Source organism: Sus scrofa, chromosome 2, assembly GCF_054392235.1.
Source record: "Sus scrofa isolate SSC_HxYL_T2T_F1_AM1 chromosome 2, Sscrofa_HxYL_maternal_Yorkshire_Landrace_v2.0, whole genome shotgun sequence".
In the NCBI taxonomy this organism is placed as follows: domain Eukaryota; kingdom Metazoa; phylum Chordata; class Mammalia; order Artiodactyla; family Suidae; genus Sus; species Sus scrofa.
The window spans coordinates 47,552,515-47,573,000 of NC_139384.1; the positions used below are offsets into that span (position 1 = coordinate 47,552,515).

Genomic DNA, 20,486 nt, shown 5'->3' on the forward strand with positions numbered 1-20,486 from the left:
ATTTATTAAATTGTGTATAATTGCAGCAGCCAAGGAATTATGTCCAGAGAAAATAAACTTAAGACTAATAGTCTTGCAGTGAGCACAGCTGCTCAGCATTGAGGACATTGGTCACAATGTTCAGTCAATTAAAGAACAAGACAGACGATTGATTTTCCTTTGCTCAAGGATGAGTTAACAGATATTACAAATACTGTTCAGTTGTTTATTCAAAGAGTCAATACCAAGTTTGAAAATTTAGCCTCTGTGAATAGTCTGCATAAAACATCTACAAAGATGAAAAAGTACTAATTCACTACAGCCTAGGAATGAATCTGCTAAGATGTGTTACAACTGAGGAGTTCCCATTGTGGCACAGCAGAAACGAATACAACTATTAACCATGAGGTTGCGGGTTCCATCCCTGGCCTGGATCAGTCAGTCAAGGATCTGGTGCTGCCATGAGCTGTGGTGTAGGTTGCAGATGCAGCTCAGATCTTGTGGTGCTGTGCTGTGGCATAGGTGGGCAGCTGTAGCACCAACTGGACCCCTAGCCTGGGAACCTCCGTATGCCAGGGGTGCGGCCCTAAAAAGCAAAAAAAGAAAAAAGATGTGTTACAACAGATAGAAAAAAAAAAAATAGATTTGGAGCATCAAAAGGTACACTTTTTCAAATAACATTATCAACAGGTACTTTGCAGAAAATACCCGAATATGTGTTATAAAACCAGTAGTGTCAACGATACACTTCATTTATTCTCATGGACTTAAGTACCATCCGTTTTGTGAATTTTTGTCAGAAATAAAATCTGAATATCCTGACTTGCTCTACCACCTAACAGTTCAATGATTTAGCAGCAATAACATTTTACTGCAAATTTTTGAGCTCAGGGCCAAGACAAATTTTTCTGAGGGAGGAGAACCACCCTCAGCCATTGTTACCAAATACTGAATGGCTTTGGACATCAGCTTTTTCAGCAGACTTGATGGTTCCTAATGAGCTTACTCCAAAGTGCTTCTGTGGGAAACTTACTGAGGTGAAGTCATTTCGACAACAGCGTGAACACTGTGTATTTTTGGGCTACCAATAGTTAAAATAAGAAGTTAGGCTTCCATTCCTGTGCAGCTTTTCAGCAGATACATCTTTTGAACTTAAAATATAGTTCCAGAAGCTCTTTTTTAGACCTGGATGCAAGTGCAAAGAAAATATCCTTATTTCACAATTTGTTTAACTGTTTCAATTGAGGAGCTTCCACCTAAACTTCAACTGTAAGCAATTAGTCTGCAAAATAATGACATGCTAAAAGGCAAACATCAGAGAATTTACCAAATTCTATAAATGCTTTTCCAGTGATTAATGTACTCAATTAAAATCAGATGCTCGTGGATTGATATCAGTATTTAGCAGTACCTGTCTGTGTAAAGAGGCACTTAAAAATATGAAACATGTGAGAGGTCTCTTGTAGCGCAGCAGGTTAAGGATCCAGCATTGTCACTATAGCTCCTTGGGCCACTGCTGAGGCACACGTTTGATTCCTGGCCTGGGAACTTCCACATGCTGCAGGCATGGCAAAAAAAAAAAAAAAAAAAAAAATTATATGTTATATGAAACATATAAATCTCATTACAGGTCAGCATTAGCAGATGAACATTTGTAATGTTTCTAATGATAATGAAACACAAACTTTGAACCCCAATTAAGCAAAATGTATCCCTCAAAGTAATTCTTTTTTTCTCATTAGTGGGTCAATATTACTTTTTTTAAAAAGTATAACTTTAAGGAGTTCCCGTCGTGGCGCAGTGGTTAACGAATCCGACTAGGAACCATGAGGTTGCGGGTTCGATCCCTGGCCTTGCTCAGTGGGTTAAGGATCCGGCGTTGCCGTGAGCTGTGGTGTAGGTTGCAGACGCGGCTCGGATCCCGCGTTGCTGTGGCTCTGGCGTAGGCTGGCAGCTACAGCTCAGATTCGACCCCTAGCCTGGGAACCTCCATATGCCGTGGGAGCGGCCCAAGAAATGGCAAAAAAAAAAAAAAAAAAAGACAAAAAAGTATAACTTTAAGATTGTAATTACTATAATTATACTATGAATATCATCAATAAAAATTTTGCAGAAAATTTTTACTCTTTTATCTAAGTACCTACATAATGTTCTTGGCTTGTAAAGCCTAAACTATTACTATCAGCCCCTGTACAAAAAATGTTTGCTGATTCTGAAATTACAAACTAGTTTCTAACCTGATTAATCAAAGAAAAAAGGGAGACAGCATCAATACTCAAAATATAAAATGACAAAGGAGAATAATCCAGAAATAGAATTTTAATAATTGTAAGAAATTGATTTATACAACTAAGTGCAAAGAAGTTTGAAGACTTGAATGAAATGGATAATCTCTATGAAAATATAATTTACCAAATCTGTCCTCGAAGAGTTTCAACAGACCAGTTTTCATAAAATAAAAAGTTGCTGAAGATGTGGCTCTCAGAAAACTATCTGAGAGCTATGCTATAGCATAGAAAGAAAAAGTAAATTTTGAATGCTTTTGTAGACTCTAAACAGCAAACTTATGCCTGTTAACTTTATGTATGTATGTAATTAGTCTTTTTAGGGGGAACCCACAGCATGTGGAAGTTCCCAGGCTAGGGGTCAAATCAGAGCTGCAGCTGCCCATCTATGCCACAGCCACAGCCAAGCCAGGTCTGAGCCATGTCTGCGACCTCCACCACTGCTCATGGCACTGCTGGATCCTTAACCCACTGAGCAAGGCCAGGGATTGAACCCGTACCCTTCTGAGGTAAGAGGTAGCTGGGCTGAGAACAGCTGGGACTTGTTAGGCAAGTAAATTGGGCTTTGTTTTTCTCTGACACCTCGAGGAAAGTTAATGGCAAGAGCTGAGCTCTGCTGGAGCAGAAACAAGAGGACCACGTCCATCACTCCTGGGGTCAAGGAGACCTCCCCAGTTACACATGCGCAGTAAGACTACCAGGGGCAAAAAGGGCGGGATCGCCAGGCTATAATTCGTCCGGATCCTGGACATTGCTCTAGAATCCATCTTTGTCAAAAGTTGCGTGTGCATATTAGGGAAGGTCCTGTGCCCCGTCGGGTGTGAAAACTAAAACTATTGGCCAAAGGAAAAAAAGACCGGAAGGACTGTGCCATATAAGTGCTTTAGGTCACCTCCCTGGGGTACTCCACCTTCAGGGGACACCAGCACCCACACTCCTCTTTAGGGTGTGTATTACCTCTTTGCTTCTGACTTAAATAAATTCCTCCTCTATATAGTAGTAGACTATAAATAAGCTACTATACAAACTCTATATGGTAGTTTATAGAGAGGAGGAGTTTATTTAACTACTCTCCCACATATACCTGTTTTCAGAATCTTTGCCTCCTTGAAACATTCTTGCTTTCAACAGGGGGCAAGAATCGGGGCAATTCTACTTTTAGCCTCTGGCTAATCTAGTGACTGGGATTCCTGGTTTTCAACCAAGTTGCCCAGGTTCAGTTCTTGAACAGAAAATTAAAATCTTGCTCCAAGCCGTCACTCACAGCTCTCTCTCTGAGATCACACCTGGATACTAGTCAGGTTCTTAACCCAGTGAGCCACAAAGGGAATTCCCCCTAAATAAATTTTTAAGAAAAGATCCAACACTACATTTATTTTATTTTATTGTCTTTTTAGGGCTGCACCCATGGCATGTGGATTCCTGGGCCATTTCCTCTGGCTGATCTAAGAATTAAATCGAAGAGTTCCCTTTGTGGTGCAGTGGTTAACGAGTCCAACTAGGAACCATGAGGTTGCGGGTTTGATCCCTGGCCTTGCTCAGTGGGTTAAGGATCCGGCGTGGCCATGAGCTGTGGAGTAGGTTGCAGACACGGCTCAGATCCTGAGTTGCTGTGGCTCTGGTGTAGGCCGGTAGCTATGGTTCCGATTGGACCCCTAGCTTGGGAACCTCCATATGCCTCGGGAGTAGCCCAAGAAGTGGCAAAAAGACAAAAAAAAAAAAAAAAAAAAAAGAATTAAATTGACATGAGAGATTAGCAGAAGATCAAACAAATTTAGTAACATGTATCCAGGAGACTCAGGAAAACTGAGTAACTCACCCAAAAGGCTGCAGCCCTCTCACCTCCTCATTCTCAGCTTTAGCCTCTTTTAAGAGGCTGATGGATGTGGGGAGAGTTATGGGAGTTTACCAAGAAAAGCACGGTAAACAAAGGATGATTGTGATGCAGATTTAAGCATCAGCTTCTCCCTGGATAAAGAGTTTCTAGAGACTTGTCCATTCTCCTCGTCTGGGTACAGAGAGGGAGATGTCCTTCCAATTAGTTTTTTCTTACACATGTAAATGTCATGGGATTTCAGAGTTTTTCCCTAGTCCGCCTTTTTGCAGAAAATAACCAGCCTAAAACAATATACTAAAAAAATATGTCTTAGGGTGGCAAATTCTGCTCCCCTACACAGCTAAAAGAAGATTTTGACAAATGGATAGATAAGCTCTTGGATAAGGAGACAACACCAAGCTGTCACTTATCCCTAGGCTAAGGTATGAATTTAATGAGATCAGGGTTGGTTTGTTTTCTTTTTCTTTTTCTTTTTTTTTTTTTTCCATAGAACCAGAGAAGCTGTTTCTAAAAGTCACAGGAAAAGGTAAAAGAATAGCCACAAAAAGAAGAGCAGCGTGGAGTTTTAGCCCCATCAGGTATTGAAACATATGATAGAGTTTGAATAATTAGTGTCATATTGGTGTGAATAGACAAATGGAATTGAAAGTGTTAGAAAAAAATGCAAATACGTAGAAGACCATCAAGCCAGTGGAACAAAGATGGGCTTTTTAGTAAGTAGTATTGGGGCTATTCTTCAGTCATTTGGAAACCAGCTAAAATTTGAATCCATATAGCATATGCCTTGTTGTCTGGGAAAGAAATGCACAATCTAAAAGCTGAGAAATAATTCTCAATGATGCTTTATTTGGGGGCATTACTGAGGACATAAGTCAGGCTCTCCCAGATAAGGGAGGAGCAAGAATATATAGGCGTTTTTGCAAAACAACGACAATAAAAAGAAATCAGGTAGTAAAATATCAAAACATTACTGCTTAAGAAAAAAGACATCTCAAATTAATGATTTTAGCGCTTTTCCCTGTAGGGGAAGATGCAAGAGTCTGGACTTTGAATGCACCTTAACTATCATAGGCTAGTATCCTTTTTTTTCTCCATCTGAATCCCAGCAGGGTGCACTGGGGGGATGGGGACTGCTGAGGGCTTGACGGCTGCAACATTCTTTGTTTACATTCTGTAAACTCTTTTGTTTAATGTGATTTATCCTGGAGATGTCTAGGTATCTCACAGAAGACTTTCTTATTCTTTATATAGCTACACAATAACTATTGTAGTGCAGGATATACTGTAGGAATAAAACATAACATGAAAACAACGACATAAATCTTCTGCAAGGCAAACAACCCTATAAGTGGAAACAAGCTGGGAAAAAATATGCAAATCTTATTAAGGCTAATTTCCTTAATCTAAGAACACAGAAAAAAAATTTTAATAATGCATTAGAAAACATTGGTCAGAAGTTCCCTGACTAGCATCTGACTAGTTTCTGTAAGGATGCACTTTCTATATCTGGCCTCCCTCAGTGGGTTAAGAATCTGGCATTTCTGGGAGCTGTGGTATAGGTCACCGATGCAGGTCAGATCTGGCGTGGCTGTGGTGTAGGCCAGCGGCTACAGCTCCAATTCAACCCCTAGCCTGGGAACCTCCACATACCATGGGTGCAGCCCTAAAAAAAACACAATCATTGGTCAGAAAACCAGTTAAGACACTTCTCATCACATACACCACATTGGAAACATCCAAAAAGATAACTAAACCTTACTCAAAAAAGGAAATGCAGAAGTTCTGTGGTGTGGTGGGTTAAGGATCCAGCACTGTCGCAGAAGCAGCTTGGTTTGCTGCTCTGGCATAGGTTCGATCCCTGACCCGGAAACGTACACATGCTGTGGACTCAGGAAGAAAAAAAAAATGTAAATGTAAACTTTACTAAGATAACATATCTCATCTATGATATTGGCAAACAACTAGAACTTGACAGTAATCACTACTGAGGAGGTGTGCTGAAACATGCACTTTCAGACATGGCAAAAGTACAAAGACATTTTCTATGGAAGGGAATTTGGCATTAACTCTCAAATAAGAGATGCCGTCATCTTTTGACTGAACAATTCCAGTTCTTAGGAAACTCTTGCGTTTTCACTTTGTTGCCTTAAAAACATGCACAACCTGGAGTTCCCGTCGTGGCTCAGTGGAAATGAATCTGACTAGTATCCATGAGGTTTCGGGTTCGATCCCTGGCCTAACTCAGTGAGTTAAGGATCCGGTGTTGCCGTCAGCTGTGGTGTCGGTCACAGACGTGGCTAGGATCCTGAGTTGCTGTGGCTGTGGTGTAGGCCAGCGGCTACAGCGCCGATTTGACCCTTAGCCCCAGGAACCTCCATGTGCCTCGGGTGCTGCCCTAAAAATAAAAAGACAGGAGGAAAGAAAAAAAAAAAGCACAGCCTAAAAGTTGAGAGTTTAGTTTTATTTGGGGTATATTCTAGGAGGCAGCATTTCTGAGAGCTCTCCCAAGAGGAAGGGGAGAATATTATTACATATGTGATTTCAGGGAAGGGGGAGGCACATGCTGTGAAGCACACATTTTGCAGACGGTTGCTGCTAGTCTCATGAAGTTTACTGTTAGTCACAAGGAGCAGATGTCACCAGGCAGGATCTGAGTGCTTTTCTGGATATGAGGAGATAACAAGAATTGGGCTCATTAAATCTCCTGAAAACATCTACCTGAGGACCTGCTCTGCCAGTTTTCCCAGAGCACTGAATGCCTCACACCTGATCTTCACTTTCAGCTCCTCTCAGGGGGTGTTGAGGATCAGCAGCTGCAGAGGCTCGTGATTCAGTCCATGTAGAGGCAGATGGCAAGTGCCAATCTCCAGTTAACAACTTGAACACTTATGAAGGGACATAAGCGCCAGGTTATTTACTAGTGTGTTATTTCTAATAGCAACATGAGACAAAAAACGTCAATGTAACAACACATTTTTATCTATGGAAGAAAAGTATATCCTTTAACAGAGCATTTTACAGCTTTATAAAGAATCAGGCTTTTTTCTATGTATGTATGAGGTGGAGAGAGCGCCAGGATAAATCATTAATCATTAATCGTTAAAGACGAGGAAAACCAACAGATGGAATGCGGTCGCTAGCCTCAAAAAATACCCTCAGCGATGCTCACCTGGTACACACCTTTAATCGTGGCCGGTCTGTGTGATGAACAGAAGGTGATGAAAGTGGTGGTGCGTGAATTCTAAGGCTTGTCTAAACACATTGCAGCTTTACACCCTGGACTCTTTGCTCTTCCGGGGGAAGCCAGTTATCATGTCATGATTGTTACCAGAAAGATTTTACCAGAATCCAGGTTTCTGTTCTCGGAGCTGAAGAATGAACTTCAACACACAGGCAGCAAGCAAGCCCAAGTCTTTATTACAGGACAGCAAATAGCTCCCAGCACAGACACTGGGAGGGGAAGGATGAGTCCCCCCTTCCTATTGTTTTATGGAGGTTTTTATTTCTTAGGGTTGGGGGTACCAACAGGGGGTCCAGACTTTCTTCCTTTTTCCCATTGGCTTTGTCCAGTCACCTCTCTCAGGCCTCATCCAATAGGTCTTAGAGGTGGCTATGTCCCATAAGTTTTCCAGCTACTTTGTTCTTTCCTCTAGATTGGGAGTCGCCATTCCTCTCCTGAGGACACTCAAGCAGTCCTACAAGGAGAGAAACTGAAGCCTCCCGCCAATTGCTCGGATCATCATGCCAACCATGTGAATGAGCCACTGTGGGAGTAGCTTCTCCCCAAACCTCAAGTTGACTGCACACCTAGCTTGCATCTGATTGTGATCTCATGAGAGATCCTGAGCCCTTTCTAAATCCCCGACTGCCTCACAAAACCTCACAGTAAATACCTTGGGTCTCTCTGTCCACAGTTTCTGGCTCACAGTTCCCAAACCCTTGGGAATTTCCTCAACAGTAAGACCCAGGGGAGCATCCTTTGTTATGATATTTGGTTTCTTGTCCTCAGTTTCAGAAAAAATGCTGCAGACCCCTGCAGGTGAAAAGGGAGTCTGGTTATTCACAATAAGCCTCTTTCCACCACAATTGGGTTTATGTTAATCAGGTGATTTTAGAAAGCACTTAAGGACAGGCTCTTTATCAGGGGAACAAATTTGCTTAGAGGGTGGGAACTCTCAGTCCCACCCCCTGATTGCGGAGGAGGAGAAAATGTCTGGACGTTGAATTAATCGCCAACGCCAGTGGCTTTAATCAACTCTTCCTGGTTCCTGAAGCCTCCGCAAAATTCCAAAGGAAAGGGTTTTGGAGAGCTTCCAGGTGGGTGAAGCAGAACGCCTCCACATGCCACTGTGGTTCCAAACTCCAAAAGGACAGAAGTTCCTTTGTCCAGGACCTCGCCTTGCATATCTTTTCATCTGGCTGTTGGTTCGAATCCTTTTAACATCGTCCTGTAATAAACCAGTCATCTGGTGAGTAAATTGGTTTTCTGAATTCTGAGAGCTGGTCTTGCAAGTTAATTGAACCCAAGGAGGGGGTTGCGGAAGCTTCTGTTTTATAGCCAGTTGGTTAGAAGTACAGGTAATGAGCTGGATGTGAGACTGAGCCCTTAACTTGTGGTGTCTGATGCCGTCTCGGGGTAAATGGTGTTGGAATAGAGTTGAACGGTTGGACCCCCAGCTGCTGTTGGAAAAATCACTCTTTGCTTCTGTGTGGAAAGAAACCACACCCCCACGCTGGAAATGGTTCCAGAATATTTAGGTTTAATTTCATTTCTCTGTATTTATTTTTTGTTTTGTTTTTCAGGGCTGCACCCACGGCACATGGAGGTTCCCAGGCTAGGGGTCAAATCGGAGCTACAGCTGCCGGCCTCTGTCACAGCCACAGCAACTCCAGATCCGAGCAGTGTCTGCAACCCACACCACAGCTCACAGCAACACTGGATCCTTAATCCACTGAGCGAGGCCAGGGACCAAACCCGCAACATCATGGTTCCCGGTCAGATTCGTTTCAGCTGCACCACGACGGGAACTCCTAGGTTTAATTTTAAAAATAAAACTTTTAAGATTTAAACACCTAGATTTCTGGAGTTCCCATTGTGGCTCAGTGGAAACGAATCTGACTAGTGTACCTGAGGACACAGGATCAACGTTGCTGTGAGCTATGGTGTGGGTCACAGACGTGGCTCCCATTTGGCGTTGCTGCGGCTGTGGTGTAGGCCGGTGGCTACAGCTCCGATTTGACCCCTAGCCTGGGAATGTCCATATGCTGTAGGTGCGGCCCTTAAAAAAAAAAAAATTAAAAATACAGATTTCTTGTAAAAATCTGTATTTTCAGCTTTTCTTTAAAAAATGTGATGTTCCATCAATGCTGGGCTGGCATTTTGTTAGCATTTATTTCTGCTCTGATCTTTATTTCTTCCTTTCTACTGACTTTGGGTTTTGTTTGTTCTCCTTTCTCTGGTTGTTTTAGGTGTAAGTTTAGGTTGTTTATTTGGAATTTTTCTTGTTTGCTGAGGTGAGATTGTATTGCTATAATGGGCTGGCATTTTGAATAGAAAAAAACAATTGGAGCTGAGTTTGTGGCTTTTTACATGATAGGCACTGCACCAAATGCACATCATTAATTTGAACTTTCTGTCTGGTCTTGTAGGTATTTAAATATATGGCCCCCACTTTATTTATGTCTTTTTAGGGCTGTACCCGCAGCATATTGAATTTCCCGGACTAGAGGTCAAATCAGAGCTGTAGCCTCTGGCCTACGCCACAGCCACAGCAATGCAGGATCCAAGCCATGTCTGCAACCTACAGCACAGCCCACAGCAACACCAGATCCTTAATCCGCTGAGTGTGGCCAGGAATCAAACCCACAACCTTATGGTTCCTAGACAGGAACTGCAGTGGCCCACCCACTTTAAACATTAGAAGAATAAACATTAGAAGAAAGCTCTCACTTGGGTTCCCCTGTGAATCTTTGCTTCTACAGACTCAAGTATCATAGCTTCTTTATCTAATTTGGCTCTTATCATTCTTCTCTGGACTTTTAATTTACCAGTGTTCCATTTATTTTCTCTGGCTATTTCAGAATGGGTGGATGCAGACAATATATTTTGAGGAATGCAATTTGAGACACCTTTTTCTTTTTTTCTTTTTTCTTTTTTAACCCGAGAAACATAGATAATTGACAACAGTTCCCAGGGCTTTTATCACTAGAGGGCTTATTAAACCAGCCCTTCTCCATTTATCCTTTTCCGAATGCAGTTATTTGAACTCAAATGTAATGAATCATACCAAGTCTTCTTAACGGTGCATATTTTATATCTCTTTGGATCTTCTTTGTCTTCATTCAGGCTGATAGTGTTGAAACGGTTATTAAGGGAAAATAGACCGAGACAAAGCGTTAGCAACCAGATCTCCACTTACGCTGTCTGTCTTCCTGATGACATTAACTGTGACTATCCTCTTTAAAAGCTTTCCTTAAAGAAAAAAACAGAGAGCCCCAGCTGGAAATTTTGACTATGTGTGAAGCCTCTTCTGGAGAGCTGAAGTGAGTCTGGGCCCCTGAACTTGGGGACCATTTCTCGAGTAAAATTGGTGATAGACTTTGATCCTGGTCTCTGAAAATGCAGTAGAAATCAGTATATTGATAATATATGACAACAGTGCTAAACTTTCTATTTTGAAAAATTTAATTCTTTTTCTCAATTCCTTGGGATTTTCTATTAGGAAATAAATATCTTTAAATAATGACAGTTTTGTTTCTTCCTTTCCAATTATTATGGCTTTTATTTCTTACTACTACTGTGGTTAGAACTTCCAGTCGCGTGTTAATGAAAAGTGCTGATAGTGAACTTTCTTGTCTAAGGGAATGACTTAACATTTCATTGTTACATACAACATTAACTATCGTTCTTCTATGTGTAACCCCCAAACTTAAGTTCCCTTATATTCTAGATTTCTCTTTTTTTCTCTCCCTGCCATCCATACAGCCTTCCTTCTTTCATTCCTCTTTTCTTTATTTCTTCAACGATGAAGGGTGGCTTTTAGCATTTTTTGCATCTATTGAAATGATCAGGAGTTCCCATTGTAGCTCAGTGGGTTAAGAACCCAACTAGCATGCATGAGGAAGCAGGTTGGATCCCTAGCCTCGCTCAGTGGGTTAAAGGATCTGGTGTTGCTGTGAGCCGTGGTGCAAGTTGCAGACGCAGCTTGGCTCTGGTGTTGCTGTGGCTGTGGTGTCGGCTGGCAGCTGGAGCTCCGATTCAACCCCTAGCCTGGGAACTTTCATATATGCCACAGATGCGGCCATTAAAAATAATTCATTCTTGGAGTTCCCGTCGTGGCTCAGTGGTTAATGAATCTGACTAGGAACATGAGGTTGTGGGTTCGATCCCTAGCCTTGCTCAGTGGGTTAAGGATCCGGTGTTGCCATGAGCTGTGGTGTAGGTCAAAGACGTGGCTTGGATCTCAAGTTGCTGTGGCTGTGGCCAGAGGCTACAGCTCCAATTAGACCCCTAGCCTGGGAACCTCCATATGCCGAGGGAGTGGCCCTAGAAAAAGGCAAAAAGACAAAATAATAATAATAATAATAATTCATTCTTGGAGTTCCCGTCATGGCACAGTGGAAATGAATCTGACTAGGAAACTTGAGGTTACGGGTTTGATCCCTGGCCTTGCTCAGTGGGTTAAGGATCCGGCATCACCGTGAGCATGGTGTAGGCCACAGACGCAGACAAGGCTCGGATCCCCAGTTGTTGTGGCTGTGGTGTAGGCCGGTGACTACAGCTCCAATTAGATTCCTAGCCTGGGAACCTCCATATGCTTCGGGTGCAGCCATAAAAAGACAAAAGCCAAAAAAAAAAAAATTCGTTCTTTCTTCTCTTTAATTGGTTAATGTGTCAATTTCTAATGTTAATTCTCCCTTGCATAAGTGCCCTCTTGGCCTAATCCCCAAAGGCCCACATCCGTTGCGCTGGGGATTAGGTTTCAATATATGAATTTGGGCAGGGACACAAAAATTTGGCCCATTGCAATGACTTGGTTAAGTCCAACATCTCTACTATTTGATAGTGTGATTCAAAGTTCTTAATCATGGTTTCTTAGTTTACTAGTTGAAATTCTTGAGGAGGAGTATGAGAGACAGACTAAGCTTAGTTTAAGGATTAGAACTTGGGCTTGGTGTAAATTCTTGAATCAGTGGTGGCCAGATAGATGGGTTTTGTGCTTCCAACAAGGTGATTAAACCACATGGAGACAGAAGTTTTCTATTTTCTATCTTCCATTGGATTCTGAAATTGTCTCATTGTTCTCTTCAGAAGGTTAAGGCATCGCAGGTATTAACTAACTTTCTCCTACCAAACTCAACTCTAGGCATGGGGCACAGACAAACTCTGTCCCACTCATCTCTGGAATCAATCTACACGGTGTTAAGAGTACATTGAGGAATCTCCTCTGCCAGCAGGTGGGGTCTAGAAATGAGTCCAGCAGCCATTAGGAATAAGTGCCTGTGTCCCCCTCCCCTCTTAGGGGGCCTTTTTTAATAGATCTAATTGAATGTTAATTAGTTTCAGGTGTACAACATAATGACCAGTGTTTGTATTAGTGCAAAATCATCCCAGTGTGTCTAGTAAACAGCAGCCAGGGGAACGGGCACAGTCAAATTCTCTTTCCTCCCAGAAATCTCCTTGCATGCTGCAACTGATAGGGTCTCCAGGGACCAAGTGAACATGAACTTGAGTATGTTCACAAGGGGATCTTGTCAGTGTCATCTGAGCTACAGCTCCAGTGAGTGTCCGGCCATAGCACAAATTTAATTCTGCTGCCGGGCTGTACACAACTTGTAAAAGAAACATGGCCTTCACCTTGTTCGTGTTGAAAATAGATATCTATTGAGTGAGTGAATTAATAATGGATAAACAAGATAACTGCAGCAAAAGTTTAGGGACATGGAAAAATGTTCCCTGGTCAATAATTCTGATGTAGGAAGTGAACAGAGAAGAGGGACCCCCATCACCTCCCCTGGGGCCCATCCTAATAGGAAGTCCCACGTGGAGGCTGTACTCTGGTCTCTGAAAGGCTCTTGGCTGTACCTGCCACTGTAGTGGCTAGTTTACCAGAAGGACTTGAAGCCTTCAGTGTCTCTCACTTAATACAGCAGCTGCTGTGACACCCACTCCATTTGGACAGCTCATCTCTGTTCCTTCATCTCATTAGAAGCAGCGCTTGCTCATCTCCATTTGTCTAAGGAGCCTGGGCTCCTTGGGGGAGAAAAAGAGACCGTTTACCGTAAATTATTCCATTAGAATCAGGAGCTAGGGCGGTTTCTGCTATTGTCAGGCTGGCTAATCCCAGGGCAGCTGGAGATGGCTGGGAATGTTTAATCTGCAGGATCCATTAGGGCTGTCAACAGAGAGGGGACAGCAAATACTGGGGAAAGCAGTTACGAGGTATGACTGCAGCTTCAGCAGTAGCCCTAGGACAGGAAGGAGGCACCTGAGGGTATTGGAGGGAGCAGCAGAACAAGGCAGATCAGGGTGGTCCTCATTCATGTCTGCCCTGCAGGGACTTCTAATACATTGGTTCTCCACCTTGGATGCTCACTGGAATCTCATGGGACCTTTGCAAAATGCAGATACCCAAGTTCGACCCTCTTCTCCTCATTCTGATTAAATTAGTCTGATTTAAGACTTGTGTATCAGGGCTGTGAGGCTCTCTAGGTGAAGAGGCTGTGAAAGGAAATGGAGAGATCTTATTTCATAGTGGGAGAGCTGGAAGGACCCCTCCAGAGCAAGGTTTTCGGGAGAAGCAACTGGCCAAGTGGGAAAGGTCACCTATCCAGATTAATGATAAAGGGCCATAAGTTTATCTCTTGAGCTCCCCAGCCAATTCATTTTCCCATTTGTACTCCTTTCCCTTTCCAGTCATGTGGTCTTTGGTCAAGTCTCATTTTCCTCACTTGTGAAATGGGTATTGTCCCCTAAATGACTTAATTCCTAGTAGTATTTCTTTTTTGATCTGGAAGTTATTTAGGAGCAATTTCTTAAATCTATCAAGCATACATAGTTTTTAGAGTTCTTTGTTATTTATTCCTTTTTTCTTTTTGTATTTACAGAAAGAACTGGTTTATAATTTTGTTGCTTTATGAAGAAATTACAGTCTAAGAAACAAAGTTTATATTATTCACCAGATTTTCCCTCCCACATAATATGCCATGTTTGCAGTCTTCATTCCCAATGAAAGACCAAAAATGACTATTAATTAATATATTTGCTTTTGTATTATTTATTTCTAATTAATTGCTTTGTAATCAGGGAACATGGGTTGTTTGAAATTTATTGAGATCTTCTTTATAAACAACTACGTGGTCAACTTCTAAGTGTTCTTTAGATGTTTAAGAAAAACAGAGTCATTCTTGGATTTGGGGGTCCTGTATTTGTCCAAGACCATTCATCGTGCTATTCAATTTTTACACACTTCTGGTCTATTTAACTCATTGAGTTTTTCTTTTGTTAATTTTATGGCTGTACCAGTGGCATATGTAAGTTCCTGGGCCAGGGATTGAATCTGAGCCTCAGCTGTGACCTGTGCAGGAAGCTTTAACCCACTGTGCCCATCCAGGGTGTTGAATCTGCAGCTCTGCAAGGACCCAAGGTGCTGCAGTTGGATTCTTAACCCACTGTGCTATGGTGGAACCTCGTTCATTGAGTGTTCAAGCTCCCACTCAGGTTGTAGATTTGCCAGTTTTTCTCTGTAGTTCTACCAACTTTTGATTTATGCATCTTTGAGACTATTAAATACATATATTTTATGCACATGGTGAATTTCCTCCTTTACAAAACAGACAATACCTATGTTATAAAAGTTGTGACAAAATATAAATATTTCACATTTGTTTTTTTTGGGGGGGGGTGCCTGCGATATGTGGAAGTTCCAAGACCAGGGATTGAACCTGCGTCATAGCAGTGCAGGAGCCACTGCAGTGCCAACGCCAGATCCTTAACCTGCTGTGCCACAAGGGAGCTCCTGTCTCACATTTTTAAATCACATATCGTACTTATATGAATAACTAACAACAATGCCTAACATTGTGACTACTAGAAGATAATATAGTCTCTTTTGGCTTCCATTTTTGGTATAGCCATGTTTGCTGTCAGTCTAACAGTCATTTCTCCCTGGTGATTTTTAAATTTATTATACCTTGCTCATTTTTTGTCATCTCATTTTATCTTCTTAAACATTTAACACATGGTAATTTTATATTGTTTTTGATAATGCAGTGTAACATCTGAAGATAATTGAGGAGTCTAAATTTGCTATTTCTGCTATTTCTTCTGTTTCTTTCCTTGTGTTTGCATATTTTATTTGCTTTTTAGAGTTGCACCTGAGGCATATGGAAGTTCCCAGGCTAGGGGTCCAATCGGAGCTGTAGCTGCTGGCCTACACCACAGCCACAGCAACGTGGGATCTGAGCCATGTCTGCAACCTACACCACAGCTCACGGCAATGCTGGATCCTTAACCCAATGAGTGAGGCCAGGGATCAAACCCGCATCCTGGTGGGTACTTGTCAGATTAGTTTCCGCTGTACCACAACAGGAACTCCTGGCAATTTTAAAGTTCTCCAGAGAGAGAGAATCATTAGGATATATACAAACACCTCACCCTCCATCACATCTAAAATCTCCTTCTCTAGTATACCAGTCTCAGGGAGTGACACTGACAAGTTGTCTAAATGGGAAATCTGGGAAAGTTGCCATCATCATCTCTTTACCACTATATCTGGTTATTCAGGGCAAATTGGTTCTCTATCACAAATCTCCAGTCCATTTACCGTCTGTCCTAGTTGAGATCACTGCGATTTCCCCATGTCTAATCTTTTTTTTTTTTTATTTCCTTTTTTAGGGCAGCTCCCACAGCATATGTTGATTCCCAGGCTAGGGGTCAAATCAGAGCTGTAGCTGTCGGTCTACACCAGAGCCACAGCAACGCGGGATCCAAGCCACGCCTGTGACCTACATCACAGCTCACGGCAACGCCAGATCCTTAACCCACTGCGCAAAGGCCAGGGATCGAACCCGCAACCTCATGGTTCCCAGTTGGATTCGTTAACCACTGAGCCACAACAGGAACTCCTAATCTTATTCTTCTACTCAACATATGTTGTTTGAATGAGCCTCATAAAATGTGAATTTAATTGTGTCACTTTCAGATTAAAACTTCCAATTTTTCCACATTTCCTTTCGGAATGAAGTTTAAATAGCCTGTCATGCTTTACAAGGCCCTTCATCAGCCACTGCCTCTGTACCATTTCCCTCTTGCACGCTAAGTGCCAGCCAGTCTAAATCTCTTTTGGCTCTCCAGAGCAAGGATGCTTTCTCTTCTCATGGCCTCTGCACACACTGTTGTTCTCTGTTCACAAGCAATCATCTCCAAACTAACTCCGACGTCTTCAGTTCTCAGTATTAAAGTCCCTGGCCTCTGGGAAGCTTTCATTGCTGCTCCGCAAACCAGTCATCCCCACACACCCTCTCGAGCTGCTGACTGGCTTGGTGACTTTAGCTGAATAGATGAATAGAGTTTAGATGAATAGAGTTGGCTCTATTCATCTCCTTTGTGAAGTTGTTCCTATGAGATGATACAATATAGACAGACACTTAAGTGGTGCAGAATTTCCAGGATTCTTATAAAAATAAGTAAAAAACAACCTAACAGCACCAGCTGAGTGAGAAGAGCAGAAAACAGCCTTCAAATCATGAAATGACTTTAAAAAGTAGATTTTTTTTTTTTATGGAGAAAAATATCAGTAAGCACATATATATTATAGCACCACAAGCTTACTTCTAAGACCAATGACTTAAAACAATAGCAAATTCATGATGAAAATGATTCTAACTTAAAAAACTGATCTGAGTAATAACAAAAATAAGATTTGCAATGTTACTTGCTGCAATTTCTCAAGTAAGATTCCATCTAATAGTGCTGTTTACCTAATATACACTCACATTCATTTCTTGCAATGTATAAACTTCAGCAAAAGCACTTTTTTAGTGTTTGGGTTATTTTAATGTATTTTTTTTTTTTTTTCTTTTTAGGGCCTAATGTGCAGCCTGTGGAAGTGCCAAGGTTAGGGGTCAAATTGGAGCTACAGCTGCCGGCCTGCACCACAGCTATAGCAATGCTAGATCTGAGCCACGTCTGCGACCAACACCACAGCTCACAGCAATGCCAGATCCTTAACCCACTGAGCAAGGCCAGGGATCAAACCCACATTCTCATGGATATGAGTTGGCTTCATTTCTGCTGCGCCACAAGGGGGACTCCCTGTATCTCAATTATTTAACAAAGGTTAAATAAATAAAAGGTTAAATTATTTGAGTTTTCACTATAGCATTTTTAATAGAATAAAAACATGCCTTTTTGAGAAAATAAATATATACACTAAACAACCCAATACAAAATTTTATTTATTTTTTCTTTTTTTGTCTTTTCTAGGACCACACCCGTGGCACATGGAGGTTCCCAGGCTAGGGGTCTAATTGGAGCTGTAGCCACCAGCCTTCACCAGAGCCACAGCAACTCAGGATCCAACCTTCGTCTGCAACTATATCACAGCAACGCTGAATCCTTAACCTACTGAGTGAGGCCAGGGATCAAACCTGAAACCTCATGGTTCCTAGTCGGATTCGTTAACCATTGAGCCACAACGGGAACTCCCAAAATTTTATTTCTTTATTTTTATTTTTTGGCCACACCTGTGGCATGCAAAAGTTCCTGGGCCAGGGATCAAACCTGAGCCACAGCAGTAACAACTGAATCCTTAACCACTAGGCCATAAGGAAACGCCACAAAATCTTAATAAAACAGAAAGTAAGGAAGTTTGAGTCTCATTATACAGACACGATGTGTGAATTTATAAATACATGTACTTTGCAATAGCAGAAATATACTTCTGCAAGATGTAAACTGCATCAGAGAAATAGAAGCACAGAGATGGGAGTTCCCATTGTGGCTCAGTGGTAACAAATCCAACTAGTATCCATGAGGATGCAGGTTGAATCCTTGGCCTTGCTCAGTGGGTTAAGGATCCAGTGTTGTCATGAGCTGTGGTGTAGGCAGTAGCTGGAGCTCTGATTCAACCCCCAGGAACTTCCATATGCCACAGGTGTGGCTCTAAAAAGAAAAAAAAAAAAGGCAGCAGAGAGATGCATATGCTGTAAGGGCAAACTCAATAAATTAGTTAAAATTTTATTACTCAGTACTGAGGGACCAGTTTACAATTATGTAGCAATGGTAGCAAACATAGTAGGAAGGAACTCGGCACTCAACACATCTAAATAAATAAAGCTTAGTAATTCATTAAATATTATGATACTACTATACAGGATCAAAACTTCAGTACTTCCATAAATCTTTAATATCTTTCAGATAAGCTAAATATTCTAGGTACAGAAGAAACTGCCTGCCGATATATTCTTAAAGGAATTACTTTGGAAAATTAATGGTTTCACTGTCTAGAAAAGCTGTATGGACCCAAGATATTATATGGTCTCCAAGAATAATAGAAAATATTGGTCTACCATCTTGCTTTCATTTTGGCTGCTCTTTATAGCTTCAAAAAAAATTCCCAGCTAGGGTATTTATCTGGGCCTTAACAAGTTTATAAACATTGTAAATATGGTCCATTTTCTTTGCAATTATCTTAATGTGCATTTTGTAAAATGACTTACTAAAATATTTAGATGTTTTTAATATAAAAATTAAATAAGTACGTCCATCATTTACTTTATCTCAGAAATTAGACTTGCATTTGGGCTCTAGAAGTATTGAGTAGTCACAGGTCACTTCTGTCATGTAATCTCAAGGCAGAAGGAAATTAACAGAAAGGTGAACATCAGTTTTAGAGCAACTAAACACATGACACCCAAGATCGGGGTCTCACGATAAGCACATATTCAATTATTTATTCAACGTGTGTGACCTTTAGAGCTCACACTATTTCATTTGTTCTTTATCTTTGATAGGATTGACTGCAGTTGGTTTTTGTATTAAGGCAAAAGACAGGCACCTCTTTTTCCTTGGCTTTAATTAGTCTCAAATTTATCTAAGAAAAGAGAATGATGCTCATTACATAAAGCTTAACATCAATATTAGGACAATTTTTTTTCCTTCTGACAAGTCTATGTTGTGTTTATATTAAACTAAATGTTTAAAAATACTAATCCTGAGCAAGAGTAAAAATAAGAACAGTTTTGACTAAAGAATAAAATTCCTTCATTGTTAAACCTAAACAGCTTTAAAATTCAACCATGGGCTATAAAGTCGGTAAGACTGGAATTCAGACTTCTGATGTCCATGACAAACCTGAATACTCTGAGCAGAAAGAACACAAACAGAGTAGATAAAAAACAGTAAAAAGCATCAAAAATTGATGCACCTGGATTTTGTTAAAAATAACAAAGCTTTCTCAGTCCTTCTTGGATCAATCTAGCTGGACAACAGCACTGAACAGTGTACTGCACTGAACAGATCCCTCAGAAAGGCAACATTGGATTTCTTTTTTAGGTAGGCACAGACTGCCCCCCCCAACCCCCGACAGCCCCTGCCACCCAGCATTCAGAGACATAAAAGACATGTTTGGAAGTACAATACGAATCCTGGTTTTTGTTTTTGTTTTCTTTTGTTTTAAATCCTGTATTCAAGAAAGCAAAAAGTTCTGGCTACTTAGGAAACTAAAGTTAAGATACTTGAGTTTTTAGTTATAGCTCCCTGCTCATGAAAAATAAGAGCCTTCTAGCCAGCAAAGCAGTATTATGACAAGTATACACCAGTAAATGCTTTAAGTGAGGGCTTGACAACACAAGTCAAATGAAGCCCGGCTCTGAGGAAACTGCTTCAGTTCACGTGGGGCAAGTGCATGGGAGTGGGACCCTCTCACAGCGTTAAGGCCTGTCCACACGGCAGCCGTCATTTCCGAGTCAGCGCCACGAGCACTGGGCACGGCCCTTGGGGTGTCTTCAATACGCCTTTTCTGTTATTCCAACTGTCTCTCTTCCTCTTCATCTGCTTCTTCAATGACCTGAATCTCATCTCCTTGAGGTAAGGAAGAATTCTCCACCTGCAGTTTATTCCCATCAGCTTTACATTTCTCTTCTTCCTCTATGATTTCCTTCCATATCTTGTGGTTTTCGGTGAGGTGGTGCATTAGCTGACAAAATATTCGCCGTCTACCTTTCCTTCTCTGTGGTTCTGTGAAATTTAACACACATATATTCTAATCATTGCAATATGATTCAATCATTCAATAAATACCTGAGTGCCTGTTATATTCCAGGCATTTATCTAAGCACTGGGGTTATAGTTACAAGAAAGATGAAAATAATCCCTGAACTAT

At 41.4% G+C, this 20,486-nt stretch overlaps 3 protein-coding genes across 39 annotated transcripts in view; 1 reads left to right on the forward strand and 2 right to left on the reverse strand.

Moving 5' to 3' along the window:
• The window catches only part of INSC (INSC spindle orientation adaptor protein), an 864,422-nt gene that overhangs the window by 554,758 nt on the left and 289,178 nt on the right, over nucleotides 1–20,486 (reverse strand). The window lies entirely within an intron of this gene.
• Nucleotides 1–20,486, forward strand: part of CYP2R1 (cytochrome P450 family 2 subfamily R member 1) — a 131,014-nt gene that overhangs the window by 23,238 nt on the left and 87,290 nt on the right. For 3 of the 12 annotated variants that reach the window (XR_014837253.1, XR_014837257.1, XR_014837264.1), the window contains 2 exons: nucleotides 4,592–4,679; nucleotides 7,755–8,596. The gene's annotated coding sequence lies outside the window, so the exon portion shown is untranslated. Of the gene's footprint in view, nucleotides 1–2,857; nucleotides 2,953–4,591; nucleotides 4,680–7,754; nucleotides 8,597–9,792; nucleotides 10,051–14,208; nucleotides 14,466–17,187; nucleotides 17,466–20,486 lie in introns of those variants that run through there. The other 9 variants (XR_014837254.1, XR_014837265.1, XR_014837267.1 and 6 more) reach the window with 8 other exon arrangements.
• PDE3B (phosphodiesterase 3B) overlaps nucleotides 18,325–20,486 on the reverse strand; it is a 324,331-nt gene continuing 322,169 nt past the window's right edge. For all 26 annotated transcript variants that reach the window (XM_085011945.1, XM_085011953.1, XM_085011957.1 and 23 more), the window contains one exon: nucleotides 18,325–20,341. In XM_085011945.1, the coding sequence (XP_084868071.1) occupies nucleotides 20,127–20,341 (215 nt within the window). In that variant the 3' untranslated portion in view covers nucleotides 18,325–20,126. The remainder of the gene's footprint in view (nucleotides 20,342–20,486) is intronic.